The 14,467-nt window shown below is 46.9% G+C and overlaps 1 protein-coding gene across 2 annotated transcripts; it reads right to left on the bottom strand.

The window, feature by feature from the left end:
• Positions 1–510: 510 nt before the first annotated feature.
• LOC138974928 (uncharacterized) lies at positions 511–13,098 on the bottom strand. Of its 2 annotated transcripts, XM_070347638.1 has the most exons (5): positions 12,816–13,098; positions 9,635–10,039; positions 4,044–4,451; positions 2,993–3,115; positions 511–1,666 (listed from the first exon to the last, which is right to left on the bottom strand). In XM_070347638.1, exons 1-5 carry the CDS (start codon positions 12,865–12,867, stop codon positions 1,227–1,229), a joined length of 1,428 nt encoding a protein of 475 aa, XP_070203739.1. In that variant the 5' UTR covers positions 12,868–13,098; the 3' UTR covers positions 511–1,226. The 2 variants fall into 2 exon arrangements, with proteins under 2 accessions (XP_070203739.1, XP_070203740.1); XM_070347639.1 differs by lacking the exons at positions 9,635–10,039; positions 12,816–13,098 and having other exon boundaries at positions 4,044–4,551.
• Between the last annotated feature and the right edge of the window lie 1,369 nt (positions 13,099–14,467).

The raw sequence follows: 14,467 nt of genomic DNA on the forward strand, positions 1-14,467 counted from the left end.
CTTGAAAAACATCCGAGATAACCTCAACGTTAAGTTATTTGTCCACTCATCAATTACTCAGGTGAGTCAAAAGCTTACACACACGCACTAACGCACGCACACACATACACACACACACACACACATACACACACACACACAAACACGCACGCACACACATGCACACGCACTCACGCACGCACGAACACACACACACACACACACACACACACACACACACACACACACACACACGCATGCAAACTCACTCCGAGAGATACTGCACTTACTTCTTTTTTATTACACAATCACTATAGCAACATGAACTTGTATAGTTTTCTCTGTCCCAAGCCATTCAAAGTGTAAGGGGGTATATACTAGTTTACTAATTCATATTTTTTGGACATTCAGTTGTGTACGCTCGTATTATCTTCCTGGAGTTAAACACCAATCGGCAAGCATACATCAGTGACAGCTAAACTATAAAAAAAAAAAAAAGAGTGTGAGTGTCAGATTATTTTACACCTGGGTTTATTTTCTGAATACGTAATTTCCGAAATACAGTAGATCGTGAATGAAGCAGGAATTCACTGTTATCGTGACAAAACACAGAAATCAATTCAGTGCAGAGCGCATCGAGCGTGAAAATATTTTGAATGCACATTAGTTACACCCCAACTCAAAAATGAGAATTTCACATACTCAAACAAAGAGGGGACTCGCTTGTTTTACACTTTGCTAGCTTCATGACGTCATTGTCTCTAAAATCACTGTACTGGCTTGACTTACACTCTGCTAGCTTCATGACGTCATTGCTTCTGAATCACTGTACTCGCTTGTCTTACACTCTGCTAGCTTCATGACGTCATTGTCTCTGAATCACTGTACTCGCTTGTCTTACACTCTGCTAGCTTCATGACGTCATTGTCTCTGAACCAGTGTACTCGCTTGTCTTACACTCTGCTAGCTTCATGACGTCATTGTCTCTGAATCACTGTACTCGCTTGACTTACACTCTGCTAGCTTCATGACGTCATTGTCTCTGAATCACTGTACTCGCTTGTCTTACACTCTGCTAACTTCATGACGTCATTGTCTCTGAATCACTGTACTCGCTTGTCTCACTCTGCTAGCTTCATGACGTCATTGTCTCTGAATCACTGTACTCGCTTGTCTTACACTCTGCTAGCTTCATGACGTCATTGTCTCTGAACCAGTGTACTCGCTTGTCTTACACTCTACTAGCTTCATGACGACATTGCCTCTGAACCAGTGTACGCGGTTGACGCAGACGATGGCGTCGTTGCTGTAGAGGCCACAGACGGGCTTGAAGCCCCATCATCCTGTGTGGCCTGTGGCGACACTGGCTCACCACCGGACGTTGCCTCGCTCAAATTCGTCTCGTCCGAAGCTTGGCTCCCGTCTTTCTTTCGTTTTACTCGTTCGCCGCCGGTTGCTGTCTCGCTCAAATCTGAATCGTCTGAAGCTACTCTCTTTTTTTTCTTTTTTAAAGAACTCCCGCTCATAATGATTTCTAAAACACCCAAGGCGTTGCCCGAGTGCCTGAGATACCAGCAGAGGCCGGCGAAGAGGCCGGCAACAGCGGGCACAGTGACCCCTACCGCTACGGCCACCGTGAGGTCCTCTTCCTCCTTCTCTGGGCTTGAGGCGGCTGCGGCACGGATTTCTGAGAAACAACAAAGGGAAGTAAGCGCTCTGAATATATGTATGAGACCGGGGAACCCTTGTTTTTGCAGTCGGAGTATTCTCAAACGAACTTAGTGTTATTTCAGTCAAATGAGCGTACTCCACACTGCATTTGAACGACCATGATTTAAACATGCTTCACGCGCGTCCGTCGCACCGTTAATTAAGTTTACCAATACATTTAAAATAAAATAAAAGTTCCTTCAATGTTTTCTCAATAAAATTGTATCATGTGTCAAAGTATTTGATCGGCTTCGGGATGCGCTTGTGACGAAAATTAGTCTAGGAAGTTCTTTTGTTTTTCGTATTTTGTTTCCACTGACCATACTGATCGTATTCCAGACAATCCTGACAGTGACAATCCTGTAAGAGAGGATGATAAAAATGTGTACATGTCGAGAACTGATTCTTCCAAAACCCGTAGTAGAGAGATTGGTTGTAGGTGTTGTTAAAAACCCAGATTGCTAAACAGAATGAGTGGCCCTCGCATAGCACAGAGAACACTGCGATCAGACCTTGTACATCACTGCTTTTTGAGCATGCAATTGGTTTAAACAATGTTTTATTAAATCAAACATGATACAATAATACAACGATAAACAATAGGGACACGAACTCAAGCGGACGCTTATATTAAGCGCCCTACGTGGAAAATAACACAAATAAGATGTCGGACATAATATTACTAATAAACTGTGGAACTATCTAGATCAAAATTGTAGTTAAAGCAAACCAGAAAGAATAAGACAAAGTCAGCAGGAGGAAGAGAGGGGTGGGGGGGGGGGGGGTGGAGCCATGCAATTCACCTTAGACGGACCATAGACACGTGACCCTTCGAGGTTACGACGCTCGACTTTCAGGGGCTTAGCGTCCGGTTTGAAAGGCCAGCGATTCGAAGAGAGTGAAAAGAAAGCACGCTCCAGTTATTTGTGACAATGGGAGGTGGCAATGAACTAGATTTTCCAAAACTCCAAACTAAACTTAACAAAACTCATCGAAAAACATGTTCCAAATGCACTTTAGCTGAGTTTATTTTAGCATTTTCAGAACTTACCTCGGCAACTTCGTCCATGTTTACAATCGACACCGGATATGACATCCCCCTGATTTCTGAAAGGCCATGTAAGCGTAGGTTCCTAAATGCGAGAGGCCGCTACCTCGTAATAGAGAGAAAGAGCGGAGAGAGAGCTAGTTGGCGGTCCAGGATAAATGGTCTATGGACGGACCCAGCTGCCTTGGAAGTAAGGGGAACAACCACGAAGACGCTTTGTCAAGGGCGATTACTGCGTCAGCCTGCCACACGTACCTGTGTCATTGGTGGAGGTATTTGTCTCCAGGCTGTCATTCCGCTCAGCTGTCCAGACTGTTGTGTTCGGTTCAGGCGCGTGAGTGGTGGGGTTAGTTGTCCGACGGGTCGTCGAGGGCGAGCCTATCATGGTAGTTGTAGAAATAGTTGGCGAGATGGTGATAGTAGTCAATGAGCTAACCCCCCCCCCCCCCCAACAATTCCATCATTTCCCCTTGCCGACCAAATGAACTCGATCCCTACCACCCCTCCACCCCACCCCACCACAATTACACCATTTCCCCATTGCCGAACAAAATAGGCTTGGTGAACTCGAACCCTACCACCACCCCCCCCCCACCCCACAATTCCCCATTGCCGAACAAAATAGGCTTGGTGAACTCGAGACCTACCACCATCCCCCCCCCCCACACCACCCCCCCCCCCCCCCCTCTACAATTCCTTCATTTCCCCTTGCCGACCAAAATAGGCTCTGTGAACTCCGAAACTTTCTTATCTATTTCTGATTAACACGGCTTCCCCCCCCCCCCTCCCCTCTCCCGCCCCCAAACCAACGCCACCACACTCTCTCCCTTCTGCCAACACAATCATACAAGAACCCCTACCCACCCACCCACCCACCCCCCTCTCTCTAGAATATCACCAAATACATATCTCTAAAAGGCAAGCTTCCTGTGGGGACGTTAAGCCCCACCATCTATTATTCCCACCCCCGGGCCTTAAGCCCGTCCTTAATTGAGCACCAAGTCGACTACGCGAAGCTTCGCGAAGTCTTTATACCGAAAACCCGCAGCTACGGCGAAGTTCTTCGTCCACTACAACGCTTCGCAAGTTGTGACATGCGAAGCTACGCCGTAGCTGTGACGAAGTTGTTCTTTTTGAAAGAAGAGTGCTTTTTGATTCAAAATGGACGTAAAAATCACACTCGAACGAGAAGAGTTCATTCCCTTGGACTTCGCAAAGCTATGCTGAAAGTAATTCAATTAAGGGACGAATTCTCGTTCCGGAAGCTTCGCGAAGTCGACTTGGTCCAATGAAGGACAGGCTTTACCTGGTCTGGCGAAGCACTCCGGAGCAGCACGAAACGCAATGGCCTTGCTCTTAGCCCTCCTCTGGCACAAGGTCTCTGCGCTCCACTGGCCGAATCGTTGCGGCTCCATGATGAAGTTGTACTCGAGGTTGAAGCTCTCGGCAGTCGAGTTGACGCAGCCACAGGTCATGTCGCCTGGGGTGAAGTCCCCTTGGCAGGTACCCGGCGAGGTAATGCTGCTGACGACGCACACGGTGTCCCACTTATAAGAAGTTATCGTCCGTTTGACCTTGAACCACGCATTCCGTCTGTGCGAAATCGTCTTACACAGGGACAGCCATTTTGAGCGATCAATAGTCAACCTTAGCGTGACCTTTTGACCCACTCTCCACTCCCTCGGACAGGTCAGACTCCCTCCGTACTCCACCCCTGTCACTCAGAGAGAACAGAGAACTCAACTGAGCTGAACTTTAAAAAAAAATAAAAAATCTTTTTAATCACGTTTTGAATGCGATACAACACAATCATACAGATCTATGACAGAAGTGAGCTTCCCTGAAAGTGGCGAGTATTGTACTCGCCGTGTAACCGGCGAATAGTTCATCTACTCGCCAAATGCGAGTTAAGTTGCTGAAACAAATTGTTGATTTGGCTAGTAAAGTTTGCTCTCTGGATAGTACATTTTCAGAATCACTAGCCAAAGGCTAGTGCACCATTTGTTTGGACTTACAGGCCTGCTGAGCTAAACTTTATTTCGCCAGTATGAACATTTGAGGCTGAATCTGTACTTGCAATCTGTCCGTCAAACGAACATACACAAAATACGAGAAAAGCAAATACTCATGCGACTTACTTTCCTATTACGATATATGACTCAGAAACTATTCGGGAGACGCTTCAAATAAAATGATAGATTTCCAATCCTTGTCGTGATTTTGAGTCCCTTCTTCCATTGAAATGTCAGCTAAATTTAGAACCAACAGACTTAAGACATACCTGGAAAGATGAAGTTTGAAACCGAAAGGGCTAGATTTTACTACCTTTGATTTCAAGAAAATGACTTTTTTTCCTTTTTTTTTACCAGAAAATTATCCCGCTGTGATCGTGACATATGATTCCAAACTTGCTATATATGTATGAAGGTTATTTACCTCTAAAAACGTATAAAGCTGGTAACGCTGTTATCGATCCGTCTCTCAGACTGCACATACACTTGACTCCTGTCTATGCCCTCCTGTCTATGCCCTCCTGTCTATGCCCTCCTGTCTATGCCCTCCTGTCTATGCCCTCCTGTCTATGCCCTCCTGTCTATGCCCTCTTGTCTATGCCCTCCTGTCTATGCCCTCTTGTCTATGCCCTCCTGTCTATGCCCTCTTGTCTATGCCCTCTTGTCTATGCCCTCCTGTCTGTGCCCTCCTGTCTATGCCCTCCTGTCTATGCCCTCTTGTCTATGCCCTCCTGTCTATGCCCTCTTGTCTATGCCCTCCTGTCTATGCCCTCTTGTCTATGCCCTCCTGTCTATGCCCTCTTGTCTATGCCCTCCTGTCTATGCCCTCTTGTCTATGCCCTCCTGTCTATGCCCTCTTGTCTATGCCCTCCTGTCTATGCCCTCTTGTCTATGCCCTCATGTCTATGCCCTCCTGTCTATGCCCTCCTGTCTATGCCCTCCTGTCTATGCCCTCCTGTCTATGCCCTCCTGGATTCGAAGCCACGACCCAAGGATCCCAAGTATAGTGCTCTACGAGCTAATACACCAGGCCCCTCAGTGTTCTACCAGCTGATACACCAGGTCCCTTAGTGCTCTACGAGCTGATACACCAGGCCCCTCAGTGCTCTATCAGCTGATACACCAGGCCCCTCAGTGCTCTGCCAGCTGATACACCAGGCCCCTCAGTGCTCTACCAGCTGATACACCAGGCCCCTCAGTGCTCTGCCAGCTGATACACCAGGCCCATCAGAGCTCTACGAACTGATACACCAGGCCCCTCAGAGCTCTACCAGCTGATACTCCAGGCCCCTCAGTGCTCTACCAGCTGATACTCCAGGCCCCTCAGTGCTCTACCAGCTGATACTCCAGGCCCCTCAGTGCTCTACCAGCTGATACTCCAGGCCCCTCAGTGCTCTACCAGCTGATACACCAGGCCCCTCAGTGCTCTACCAGCTGATACACCAGGCCCCTCAGTGCTCTACCAGCTGATACACCAGGCCCCTCAGTGCTCTACCAGCTGATACTCCAGGCCCCTCAGTGCTCTACCTGCTGATACACCAGGCCCCTCAGTGCTCTACCAGCTGATACACCAGGCCCCTCAGTGCTCTACCAGCTGATACTCCAGGCCCCTCAGTGCTCTACCAGCTGATACTCCAGGCCCCTCAGTGCTCTACCAGCTGATACTCCAGGCCCCTCAGTGCTCTACCAGCTGATACTCCAGGCCCCTCAGTGCTCTACCAGCTGATACACCAGGCCCCTCAGTGCTCTACCAGCTGATACACCAGGCCCCTCAGTGCTCTACCAGCTGATACACCAGGCCCCTCAGTGCTCTACCAGCTGATACTCCAGGCCCCTCAGTGCTCTACCAGCTGATACACCAGGCCCCTCAGTGCTCTACCAGCTGATACACCAGGCCCCTCAGTGCTCTACCAGCTGATACTCCAGGCCCCTCAGTGCTCTACCAGCTGATACTCCAGGCCCCTCAGTGCTCTACCAGCTGATACACCAGGCCCCTCAGTGCTCTACCAGCTGATACACCAGGCCCCTCAGTGCTCTACCAGCTGATACACCAGGCCCCTCAGTGCTCTACCAGCTGATACACCAGGCCCCTCAGTGCTCTACCAGCTGATACACCAGGCCCCTCAGTGCTCTACGAGCTGATACACCAGGCCCCTCAGAGCTCTACCAGCTGATACACCAGGCCCCTCAGTGCTCTACCAGCTGATACACCAGGCCCCTCAGAGCTCTACCAGCTGATACACCAGGCCCCTCAGTGCTCTACCAGCTGATACACCAGGCCCCTCAGAGCTCTACCAGCTGATACACCAGGCCCCTCAGTGCTCTACCAGCTGATACACCAGGCCCCTCAGTGCTCTACCAGCTGATACACCAGGCCCCTCAGAGCTCTACCAGCTGATACACCAGGCCCCTCAGTGCTCTACCAGCTGATACTCCAGGCCCCTCAGTGCTCTACCAGCTGATACACCAGGCCCCTCAGTGCTCTACCAGCTGATACACCAGGCCCCTCAGTGCTCTACCAGCTGATACACCAGGCCCCTCAGAGCTCTACCAGCTGATACACCAGGCCCCTCAGTGCTCTACCAGCTGATACACCAGGCCCCTCAGAGCGTTTTCTTCCCTCTGTGTTTAGCTCTTTTGGTCTTCTTCTTCTTCTTCTTCTTGGGCTGAAACTCCCACGTTCACTATTGTTTTTGCACGAGTGGGTTTTTAAGTGTATGGCCGTTTTTTCCCCACCATTCAGACAGCCATACGCCGCTTTCGGCTGATACTCCAGGCCCCTCAGTGCTCTACCTGCTGATACACCAGGCCCCTCAGTGCTCTACCAGCTGATACACCAGGCCCCTCAGTGCTCTACCAGCTGATACTCCAGGCCCCTCAGTGCTCTACCAGCTGATACTCCAGGCCCCTCAGTGCTCTACCAGCTGATACTCCAGGCCCCTCAGTGCTCTACCAGCTGATACTCCAGGCCCCTCAGTGCTCTACCAGCTGATACACCAGGCCCCTCAGTGCTCTACCAGCTGATACACCAGGCCCCTCAGTGCTCTACCAGCTGATACACCAGGCCCCTCAGTGCTCTACCAGCTGATACACCAGGCCCCTCAGTGCTCTACCAGCTGATACACCAGGCCCCTCAGTGCTCTACCAGCTGATACACCAGGCCCCTCAGTGCTCTACCAGCTGATACTCCAGGCCCCTCAGTGCTCTACCAGCTAATACTCCAGGCCCCTCAGTGCTCTACCAGCTAATACACCAGGCCCCTCAGTGCTCTACCAGCTGATACACCAGGCCCCTCAGTGCTCTACCAGCTGATACACCAGGCCCCTCAGTGCTCTACCAGCTGATACACCAGGCCCCTCAGTGCTCTACCAGCTGATACACCAGGCCCCTCAGTGCTCTATCAGCTGATACACCAGGCCCCTCAGAGCTCTACCAGCTGATACACCAGGCACCTCAGTGCTCTACCAGCTGATACACCAGGCCCCTCAGAGCTCTACCAGCTGATACACCAGGCCCCTCAGTGCTCTACCAGCTGATACACCAGGCCCCTCAGAGCTCTACCAGCTGATACACCAGGCCCCTCAGTGCTCTACCAGCTGATACACCAGGCCCCTCAGTGCTCTACCAGCTGATACACCAGGCCCCTCAGAGCTCTACCAGCTGATACACCAGGCCCCTCAGTGCTCTACCAGCTGATACTCCAGGCCCCTCAGTGCTCTACCAGCTGATACACCAGGCCCCTCAGTGCTCTACCAGCTGATACACCAGGCCCCTCAGTGCTCTACCAGCTGATACTCCAGGCCCCTCAGTGCTCTACCAGCTGATACACCAGGCCCCTCAGTGCTCTACCAGCTGATACACCAGGCCCCTCAGTGCTCTACCAGCTGATACACCAGGCCCCTCAGTGCTCTACCAGCTGATACACCAGGCCCCTCAGAGCTCTACCAGCTGATACACCAGGCCCCTCAGTGCTCTACCAGCTGATACACCAGGCCCCTCAGAGCGTTTTCTTCCCTCTGTGTTTAGCTCTTTTGGTCTTCTTCTTCTTCTTCTTCTTGGGCTGAAACTCCCACGTTCACTATTGTTTTTGCACGAGTGGGTATTTAAGTGTATGGCCGTTTTTTCCCCACCATTCAGACAGCCATACGCCGCTTTCGGCGGAATACCTATCTAGGTACAAACTTACATGTAATTCCCGAAGATGAAATTAAATACTTCAGAAAAGAATGCAAATTTTTTTGAAGCAGTCTGACTATGTCTATGAGATCAACCGATTCGAGTTGTCGTCGATTTTGTCGGAAACAGAGGTGACGTATTCACTATACACCCAAAGGCAAACAATGACATTGAAACATGTGAATGCTACCTTGCGTGCGTGTAGACTTTTGTCGGGACGTTGATGATACTAATGGCATGGTGAATAGAAATAAGTTACATCTAAAGTGATATCAAACCACCATCAGTGAACATTATCCCGTCATTGTGTCACTTATTCAAGTTATTGCTGAAATTAACCTGTGTCAAATATAAACTAACATCGACTTCACGAAATGAAGTGCTGTATTTACTTCTTCTTCTGCAACTATTTTTTATAATGTTGATCTATTAGTTGTGCAGTGATATACCTGTACAATGTTGATCTATTAGTTGTGCAGTGACATACCTGTACAATGTTGATCTATTAGTTGTGCAGTGACATACCTGTACAATGGAATTCCTCCTTTTTAAGACCTTGTTTTTTTTTTAGATTTTCTGTTCATAAGCTGTGTAAATTTACCTCCATTTAAAGACTCCCCTTTTCTAAGACCTGATTTTCTCCAATTTTGAAGGTTTTGAAAGGGGGGTTCCACTGTTAGTAATAACTTAAGCGCTAATGACGACTTACCTTTAGCTCTCGCATCGCACGTGTAGATGTTCGAAGAATTCTTCACTGAAGAGCAGCTCACGTTTCCGTTTCTAAACCACTTGAGATGGTTGTTTGTTATGGACAACACGCTGGTGGTTGCAGTAGGCCTAGATATTTGAAAGTCTGGGTGTGCTGAACTACACGACAGAGTCGGTGCATTGCATATAAATGATGCGACGGTAACTCCTGAAGTATTTGTCCTGACGACCCACTGTGCTCCCTCATCGGACAGCAGACCCTCGCACGTTAGTGTTATTGTCTGTTTCCTGCTGGGGCATTTTTGGATTTGTCTTTTCATTTGTTCACATTCTTTTATGAAAACTCCATCTGAAGTTAACACATTAATCAATGTTGTTACCATTGAACGCTGTGTGTTGTGTGTAACTGTAAAAAAACAAGAAATTCCTATGAGGTAGGAAAAACACCCCCGTCAAAGGGAAATAACCTTCTCAGTTGGTGGCAGTGACTGAGTGAGAATGGTTATTTCCCTTTGACCATGAAGATGTCCCTCTATAAGTCCTTGTAGAATCTTAATCCACCAATAACTCCCTAACCGTGTGTTTGACTGGTCCCAATTTTTGTAAGGACCGTCTCAGGAATGTATAGAACCTGTTCACCAAGTTTGGTGACGATCGGTCCGTTCATTCTTGAGATCTATATATGCGAACACAAACAAACAAACACATGGACCGAATCCTATACACACCCCTATACCGGGGGTGTAAAAACCCGACATTACATGCTTGTTCAGGTGGTTCGGCGGGGGAAACCTTCACGTTACGTATCTCTTCATATATCTTCTCTCTTCTTCTTCTTCTTCTTCTTCTTCTTCTTCTTCTTCTTCTTCTTCTTCTTCTTCGTTCATTTGCTTAAACTTCCACGTTCTCTCGTGTTTTTGCACGAGAGTGATTTTACATGTATGACCGTATTTACCCCGCCATCAATGCAGCCATAAGCCGCTTTCGGGGGAAGCATGCTGGGTATTTTCGTGTTTGTGTAAACCCACCGAACTCTGACATGGAATTACAGGATCTTTTGTGTGAACACTTGGTCTTGTACCTGCGTGTAAACAAGAAGGGGGATAAGGCACTGGCAGGTCTGCACATAAGTTGACCTGGGAGATCGGAAAAATCTCCACCCTTAACCTACCACGCAGCCGCGGCCGGGATTTGAACTCCAGACCTTCCGATTAGGCCGTGAAAGGTGGATGCAGCGCCTAAAGGCAGTCGATCTACTGGCCGATGTGAATGCGTGATATATTGTGTAAAAAATTCCATCTCACACGGCATTAATAGGTAACATGCGCCTTGAGTCGCCTTGTGTGGTGAGATACGTGCGCGATATAAATCCTCGTAAATAAAAATAAATAAAATAAAATAAAATATTCACTATGCCACACTGCCCGTCAGCTTCATAGATGTAACCCAAAAGGATCATGGGATAGTTACATCCATTGCAGATAAAATAAGCTAGATAGAACAGAATTTCTGAGTGGAAAATTTGAATTATTTTGATTCAAGAAAGTTGTATTGCTCCAACAATTGAGTAAACTTCACTTCGAATATGCAAAAGTGTCTTCACTGTTTAGTAACTTTAATGTTCGTGCACTACTGTTGTCCAACTTAGTTAATTCAACGCACCGTCAAAGCGGAGTCGAAACACAAAGATTCTTTGGCGTCTTTTTAAAATTCATAGTCTCATTGATTTGAAGATTTCATCGTACACAGTTCAAATGCAAAACAAATAAGATTGTACGTGATTATCTTCGTTTTATCGTTGCCTGATTCATAAAAGGTTGGCAGCGAGAGAAAAACATAATATCACAGGTGCTTTTTTGCTGGAGAGCATAATTATTACCTACAGTTGAGCTCAGTATTTTTTCAAACGTAAATGTATAAGGCAATATCTTTCGATGAGGTTGAAAATAACTTGCCGCACCTCATCAAGATTTTTGTCACATCCATAACAGCAAACTTTCTGCCTGGTCAACAGAATCCTTGAAACTCCACATCTATACAGTATCACGGAAACACATTATTTACGTTTGTGCCTATTAGTATAGTAAGCAAGAAACGGCAAACCCTTATGTTATTAATTTTTGCCAGGTATAATAGAAACCACCGTTGGAAGTTTCAAAGATCTAAGCATCGCAAATGTATGAGAGAAAAAAATGTCTTCAGAAATGTTGACCCCACTATGACTTGATTGCTGGAGGCAGGTCAAACAGACGTGAGTTTTCGGACGAAAAATGTGTTATCAAATGATAAATTCCTTTTTTTTGTTTTACTCCATCTTAGATTGCAGTGGAAAAACGTCCCTAAAATGTGTAACGCAACAGTTCCATAACCCAGCCGCCTACTGTCTAAAGTCACCACGAAAGTTTAAATGTATTTAGGCTACAACAACAAAAAATAGTCTGTTTACGGTATCCCGACCGACCCTATTTTTTCGCGCGACCCTAGACTTTTTGGGGGGCATTTGGGAAAAAAACAAAAAAAGTCTTTGTTTTTTGGCAAAATAACTTAAAAAATGTAATATGTTTTTTTGGAGAAAAAAATAAAAAATAAAAAAAATCCCGACCTACGGACCCTATTTTTTTGGCGTATGTTACCGTAAACAGACTTTTTGTTTTTGTTGGCCTTAACAAGTTTAATTTGAGGATGAACGTCGCTTGTTCATTTCAATTCTCTCAGGTGCCAGGAGAATGGTTCCGAATAACTCTCACTCACTCTATTACACATGTCGTGTGCATTTAGAGCGCTTACTTCCCCTTGTCAAGTTAATCAGATGTTTTTAACAAGGTTCGGGTATCAAAAATAACCTAAGGTGATGGCAATTGTATCGCATGGCTGAGAATGGGTGTATACGGGTAGAATGGAATGGGAGCATCTCGTTACTCCCCCGGCTAATTGTTACTAACCCTAACCCTAACCCTAACCCTAACCCAAAGGGGGAGTAACGAGCCGGGGGAGTAACGAGCTGATCCCGAATGGAATAACAAGAAGCTGGCACATGAGTTGCATTAGCTGCATGAAAACACTGAATACTCTTTTAAGGATATGAACATGACTGTGTTGACAGTGCGTTATCAGATTTTAGCCAAACGAAAATGTCACTGTATTTACTGGCGCGTGGCAAAAGCAGCGTACGTAGTACTTACCAATGGAGACAAAAAAGCTAAGAATAAAAACGGCAAGTATCTTTGTTTCCATCACGTTCTTGCTGAGTGCACGTGCACTGCTGTAGAATGGAGTTTGCACGCTGGAGCAACCTTACAACAAAGCTGGGGATATTTCAATACCATCCGCGTTGCCTCGCACAATTGCCCACATTGTCGTCAAAGGAACAATCGCACAGAAAATTGCTGGCAGCCATCATTCCAGAGCTTTGCCGGAATACAGTCATTTGACGTCATAATTATGACGTCATTGCCTAATTGAAAACATTAAAGTCACAAGCAGTGTCAGTCAGCCCAGGCGGAAATTCACGACTTGCAGGACTCCGTGACATTTTGCACACACACCTAAATACACTCACATTCTCACACAAAGGCAAAACACACACACACACACACACACACACCACACACACACACACACACACACAAAGAAAAAAATAGGTAAACAGTGTGTGTGTGTGTGTGTGTGTGTGTGTGTGTGTGTGTGTGTGTGTGTGTGTGTGTGTGTGTGTTTATGTCTGTGTATGTGTTCGTGTCTGTGTGTGTGTGTGTGTGTATATCATTTTGTGTGTGTGTGTGTGTGTTCGTGCGTGCCTGCGAATATATACGTGTGTGTGTGTGAGTGAGTGTGTGTGTGTGTGTGTGTGTGTGTGTGTGTAAGCCTCTGTGTGTGTCTGTGTGTGTGCGAGAGAAATAGAGGGAGAGAGAGAGTGTATTTGTGCGTATGTGTGCATGTACAAGAGAGAGAGAGAGAGAGAGAGAGAGAGATAAAGAGAGAGAGAGAGAGGGAGAGAGAGAGATAAAGAGAGAGAGAGAGAGAGGGAGAGCGATAGATAAAGAGAGAGAGAGAGAGAGAGAGAGAGAGAGAGAGAGAGAGTAAGAGAGATAAAGAGAGAGAGACATACAGAGAGAGACACACACATTCTTCTCCTGGCGGTCGTAGCCGTATATGAGCTGTTTCTATTAATTCTATTTTGAAGGACAGGTCCTCACAAAGATTTCTTTTTTGTGGGATCTTCTTGCTCTAGCTGTTACAGTCCACCCAACTTCCTCTTTCTATATCTCACTGTCTCTCTCTCTCTCTCTCTCTCTCTCTCTCTCTCTCTCTCTCTCTCTCTCTCTCTCTCTCTCTCTCTCTCTCTCTCTCTCTCTCTCTCTCTCTCTCCCTCTCTCTGCCCAAGACCAACTTACAACCATAAATAAAAAACAAAACTTATCAGTATACCCATTATCAATTCTCGCCGTCTTGTTCACCATAGCACACACTGGGGAAACTAGAACAAAAAGCTCTTTCTGTACTGAAAAACAAGGTCTAAAAACCTGGCCACCTGTACCACTGAATCCTTGTTGTCGTTATCGCCACTCTGGGCTGACAGGGGCTTTAAGCTTTGGGTCTTTTTGAACACGGACGTACGTAACCCGAAACCTTGGGTGAGAACGTGTGCAGAACACCCAACAACATTAAATGAATGTGAACGGTATTTGGTTACACTACTAACAATCTAAACACAAAGGATTTTCAAGGGAAAAAAGGGTAGGATAAAGGTTGAGCAGCAAGGCTGGGATTAAGCTGAGGGCAGAACACAATGCTTGCAACAACAACAAAACCAGCAATAACAACGCATGTGTGTGTG

Source organism: Littorina saxatilis, linkage group LG8 (assembly GCF_037325665.1).
Source record: "Littorina saxatilis isolate snail1 linkage group LG8, US_GU_Lsax_2.0, whole genome shotgun sequence".
NCBI lineage: Eukaryota > Metazoa > Mollusca > Gastropoda > Littorinimorpha > Littorinidae > Littorina > Littorina saxatilis.

Coding starts and splice junctions, on each gene's coding strand:
- LOC138974928 (XM_070347638.1), bottom strand. CDS start 12,867: ATGGAAACAAAGATACTTGCCGTTTTTATTCTTAGCTTTTTTGTCTCC. Junction 4,452..9,634: donor GTGCGATGCGAGAGCTAAAG/GTAAGTCGTCAT, acceptor TCTGAGTGACAG/GGGTGGAGTACGGAGGGAGT. Junction 1,667..2,992: donor TACCTCCACCAATGACACAG/GTACGTGTGGCA, acceptor GTTGTTTCTCAG/AAATCCGTGCCGCAGCCGCC.